Genomic DNA, 5,059 nt, shown 5'->3' with positions numbered 1-5,059 from the left:
TTGTAAGGGAGGAGGAATCCCTCCAGGCAGGGCTCCCAGCCTGGGAACCCCACAACCCCCACCCCTACTGAGATAATACACATCCTCCTGGGCTCTGCCAGCTGAGCAGGGCTTTCTGTGCCTCCCAGCTGGAAGCCGAGCACACACACCCACACAGGTGCACAGACCTCCCGGGGCCCCCGAGACACGGGTTGGGGCGAGCCTGTCCTTTTGGAAGCTCAAGAGCATTAGGCACGAACTCCGGGTCAGTCCTGGCCCATCTGCCGCCTGGCCCGGCAGGGACCATCCGGAGGAGGTGGCCAGGGGAGCGAGGTCCTGGATGAGGAGCCATCCTCTCAGCCATGCACCTTCCAGCAGCGGGGGGCCACCAGCAGGGGCTGCGCACCCTCCTCCCCACGCCCCCCCAACCCTGATGTCAGTACCTTCCCCGCCCCCAGCCCGGGCTGCCAGGAAGAAGCAGCGAACCTTGTTTCCCCGGGGTTGCACAACCGGGAATTGTCCTGGGATGCAGAACACCCCGGGTGTCCAGGAAGTCATCCCTTGGAGGCTCCAGGGGCCACGACCTGGGGACACATTTCCAGGCACCAGGCCTGGCCTTTCCTCTCTCCCCAGGGCCCAGCTGGACGGCTCGGTATAAATACGGGTCACCTGTGCCCAGCAGGCAGGGACCAGCAGCTCGCTTCACTGGGAACTCAGGTGAGGGGCTCTGCCAGCAGTGATTGGCTGAGAAAACAGGCTCTTTTCTCTTTCCCTGCAGGATTGGGGATTCCTTTAAAAGTAATTACTCTGTTGTGTGTTTGTCCTGTACAAGGACTCTGCTGACGCAGTGGCACACGGAGGTCTTTGGTTGATTGTAAGGTTCTGGGTTGATTGAAGGCTGCCCTAGGCTGGGACACTTTGGTCCCAGCTGCCCTCTGCCTCCATCAATGCCACCTTGGGGACCTCTTGGCTGATGGGCTCAGCACTGAGGGCTGTGGCTCCGAGTGAGGACCTACAGCCACGATTCCTACCTGGCCCCCGAGATCTACTGAGAACAGAGGGAATGAGCACCAGGCCATCTGTGACATACGAATCCCAAAGGAGGGTGCGGGTCCTGTCCTTGCCCCCCTAACCCTCTTCTTCATTTCAGCACCATGAAGCTTTTCCCGGGCCTCCTTTTCTGTTCCTTGGTCCTGGGTGTCAGCGGCCAATGGTATTCATTTGTCGGCGAGGCTGCTCAAGGTAAGGCTGCTGGACTGGGGGGCATCCAAGGGCCACTAGGACTTGCCCTGAGCACTTTCAAGGGTAGGAGCCGCTGTCTTGGGTGTGTTGCCCTGTGTGGTAGGACGGGCCTGGTGTTAGGGAGCCCCTCATCAAACAGATTGCAACGCACAAAATGGGAGTCCATCTGTTACTAGAGAAAGAGCAATGATCATTCCCAGCTGAAGTGTAAGTTTGAAGAGAAGACACAGTGTCAGTCTGGAAATGGCATAACATCTTCTGCAGACAAAATGCACAAAGTATGGTGAAAGCTGTCCATCCTTTCTTCTCCTTTCCCTCTCTCCCTCCCTTCCTCCCTCCCTCCCTCCTTTCCACCTCCTGATTGGATCATTAAGAGACACCTTCAGCTTAGCTCTCTCTGATACTTCCTTTTGTCAGTGACATTGTCCCTGGGAGGTCTGTTTCCCACCCTTTCCTAGCCCTAAACATGACCCCAAAAGTGAGGGAGCTAATAATATATATCAAGCCTACACTAGGAATTCAGTACCTTCATGCAATTCAGGGTGACCAACTCTGCTGGGCGGCCCGGGTCTGAGGCCTTTCGTGTGACACTGTCAGCACTAACGGGGAGAGTTTTAGGCAAACAGGGACACTACTGGTCAACCTGGGACAGGTGTTCTCCTACTATGACTTCAGAACACCTCAGTGAGGCAGGCCTCTTCCCCTACTTGGAGGGTAGGAAGCTGAGGCTTAGAGCAGACAAGTCCTTTGCCCAGGGACTACCTGGCAATCAGCAGGTGGCAGAGAGGAGGTTTGAACCCAGCTGTGCGTGAGGTCAGAGCTCTTGCCAGGTAGATGTGTCTGAGTACCTCTTCCTAAAGCTGTGTGGCTCTCAGTCTCAGCTACATGTTGGACTGATGCCTGACATCCACGCCCAGAGAAGCTCAGGGTATTGGCCGGGGCTCAGACCTGGGCACAGGCCTCTCAGGAGCTCCCAGGTGATTAGAAGTGCAGACAAGGATGGCAGATTGGCCGCGGCCCTAGGGCTTGCTACCTCCAGCTGCCACATCATGGGTACAGTCTATACAGAAAGTTGCCAGGATGCCATTTCTGCCCCTAACCCTCAGGGGACTCGTGTCACAGTCGCGGGCATTCACTCTGCAAGAATAGGTTTCCTGGGACTTGGGGCACAAGTGCAGTAAGCCTGGGCCTTTCTCAGAATCTGCCTTCCCTGTCACCTCCTCACTTACCCGAGTGCCCTTGGATTTTCCCATCTTGGCTTCATTCTACAGCAGTGCTTCCCGACCAAGGACAATTTTGTGTCCTGAGACTTTTGGCAATGTCTGGAAGCATTTCTGGTGGGTGACTCTCAGGGATTGGGTTGTGCACATGTAGTGGGTAGGGTCGGGGATGCTGCTACACAACCTATAGAGTCAAGACAGGACTGAGCAGCAAAGAAAGATCTGGCCCCAAATGTCAATGATGCTGAAGAGAGAAATCCTGTTCTAGAACACCTCCCTTCTCCCACTGAGCAGCTCCCATGGGGCCCTAGTGGATGAGCCCATAGGTAGCACAGAGCCAGACGCACAGGAGCAACACAGCTGTGCCCCGATGCATGACCTCAGTAGAGATACGTGGAGAAACCAACAAGGGGGGAGACTTGTCCTCCTGGGCCTAGGGTCCCCAAGGGTGCTGGGACCACGGGCAGAAATCTAGAGTCAGTGGTAGATTGTTGTTCCTTGAGTCTTTCCCATGGCAAGCCTCTGCTTTCTATCCACGTGATATCCTTTTTGCCATGTGCTTTTGTCTCCAGGGGCTTGGGACATGTGGAGAGCCTACTCTGACATGAGAGAAGCCAACTACAAAAATTCAGACAAATACTTCCATGCCCGGGGGAACTATGACGCTGCACAGAGGGGCCCTGGGGGGGCCTGGGCTGCTAAAGTGATCAGGTGACCTGGGCCCCTGGGGATGCAGGGATGGTGAGCTGGGCGAGGCTCTCAGAGGACAGCTATCCCCAGAGATGTTTGCAGGAGAGACTGGCTCCTCTTGGTCCTGCCCACCCCTCCTCTGGGCCCAGTGTGGGGTTGGAGTGGCTCCCAGGGCCACAGCAAGGCCGGGGGACCCGGGGATTCCCTGCCTTCCTGCTGGGGGCCCGGGGACCAGCCTGGCTGGGGTGGGTTGTGCCCGGTGCAGGGTCAGGTGCAGGGTGATTCAGCCCCTCCTGCCCTGGCTCCTGTCAGCCAGCCCTTGGAGAGAGGAGAGATTGGTGGGGGCGGTGGGCTTCGCTCATCAGGCCCTAATTCATCTCTTGCCTGTCCCCCTCCATCCCAGCGACGCCAGAGAGAATTCTCAGAGAATCACAGACCTTTTAAGGTTTGGAGACAGCGGCCACGGAGCGGAGGACTCGAAGGCTGACCAGGCTGCCAACGAATGGGGCCGGAGTGGCAAAGACCCCAACCACTTCCGACCTGCTGGCCTGCCTGACAAGTACTGAGCTTCCTCTTGGCTCTGCCCTGGGGAGCCGGGCTCTGAGCCCCCTGAGGGCAGGGACACCCACTCGTTGAGATCTCTGGCCACGCAGGCTGAGGAGGGCACCTAAGAGGTGTCTAATAAATGCTTAAGAGATGGACTGTTGAAAAGCGTGTTCTTCTTGGGTGTACGTCCTGCTGGTTAGTTCCCCAGGGGGATGGATGGACACCCGCGTGAGGCTGAGCCTGGGCCCTGGTGTAGGGGGGACCGTCTCAGTGCACCCGGACAGATGCCCTGTACCCACCCTTCCCGGATCAAACCTGTCCCCCCTGCCCAGGCCCCTCTGCTTACACCGGTGCTATTTCTCGCTCCTTGGTGTCCAGAACTCTCACTGTGTCAGTTGTGTCCTGTCACCTTCTCTGTCCTCAGCATCTGGTTCCCTTAGCTTTGCTCCTCAGTGGTCGCTGTCCTGAGGTCAAGGGACATAGCAGAGGGAGGCCAGGACTGTGGGATCAAGGTCCACCTTGATATTCTGTGGGCTTCTCAGCAGGGCCTTCAAGTCCAGTTATAACAAGTTTCTGTCCCTGCCACATGGGGTCTTGGAGCCCGGCAGGCGGCGGGGGTGATGCTGTCCACCTGCCTGAGGCTCGCTGTGGAGGCGGCCAAGCTATGGACTGAAAGGTCATATGTGAAGCCCTACCCCACCCCCCCACCCCAGTGTGGGCATCCACCGGATAAGGAAGTGATTCCGGTTAAACGAATTCACAAGTGTGCAAGCTGGTCTGGTGGGATCAGTGTCTTTAAAAATCAAATACCAGAGATCTTGTTCGTTCCTCTCTGCCCCGAGGGGACACAGCTGGAAGGTGCCCATCTGCAAGCCGGGATGAGAGCTCGACCAGGCACCAAATTAGTGCATCTTGGTCTTGGACTTCCCTGCTCTCTGAAATATGGGAAATACATTTAGTGGATTAAGTCACCCAGTGTGTGGCTATGGTCAGCACCCACCTAACACAGGCCCAGTGCTGCAGGGAAGCATCACAGAAGATGCCAAGGAAGTTCGGGGGGACAGCCAGGAAGCTCCAGCTGGTGAGGGGCCTGGGGGCCTGCACAGGACAGGAGCGCCACAGGGGCAGGGAGGAGGCCAAGCCCCAGGCTGGGGGAGAGGCCTTTCCTCCCTGCTTGTCCCTCCTGGGAGCTCAGGGATGTCAATCGCTACCAGCATGTCGATCCTCTGTGACAAAGACATCGAGGAGCCCTCCGGAGGGAGAGAGTCATGACGACATTTCACAGAGGAAAGACAATTGCACGCGTGGTCAAGGAGGAAACAGAAGTGAGGATGCAGGTGTCAGTGACGGGAGATCGTGGCTCCTGCCCAGAGCAGGGCCGG

General features: G+C 57.4%; 1 protein-coding gene across 3 annotated transcripts; it reads left to right on the top strand.

Annotated features, from left to right (window-relative positions):
- Window positions 1–626: 626 nt before the first annotated feature.
- LOC140614707 (serum amyloid A protein) lies at window positions 627–3,842 on the top strand. 3 transcript variants are annotated; one of them, XM_072793859.1, is made up of 5 exons: window positions 627–696; window positions 1,130–1,221; window positions 2,493–2,558; window positions 3,014–3,152; window positions 3,535–3,842. In XM_072793859.1, exons 2-5 carry the CDS (start codon window positions 1,134–1,136, stop codon window positions 3,695–3,697), a joined length of 456 nt encoding a protein of 151 aa, XP_072649960.1. In that variant the 5' UTR covers window positions 627–696; window positions 1,130–1,133; the 3' UTR covers window positions 3,698–3,842. The 3 variants fall into 3 exon arrangements, with proteins under 3 accessions (XP_072649960.1, XP_072649961.1, XP_072649962.1); XM_072793860.1 differs by lacking the exon at window positions 2,493–2,558 and having other exon boundaries at window positions 629–696; XM_072793861.1 differs by lacking the exons at window positions 627–696; window positions 2,493–2,558 and adding an exon at window positions 829–853.
- The last annotated feature ends 1,217 nt before the right edge of the window (window positions 3,843–5,059 follow it).

The sequence above is a fragment of the Canis lupus genome, chromosome 23 (genome assembly GCF_048164855.1).
Source record: "Canis lupus baileyi chromosome 23, mCanLup2.hap1, whole genome shotgun sequence".
NCBI classification, from domain to species: domain Eukaryota; kingdom Metazoa; phylum Chordata; class Mammalia; order Carnivora; family Canidae; genus Canis; species Canis lupus.
This window is presented reverse-complemented; position numbering and strand designations above follow the sequence as displayed.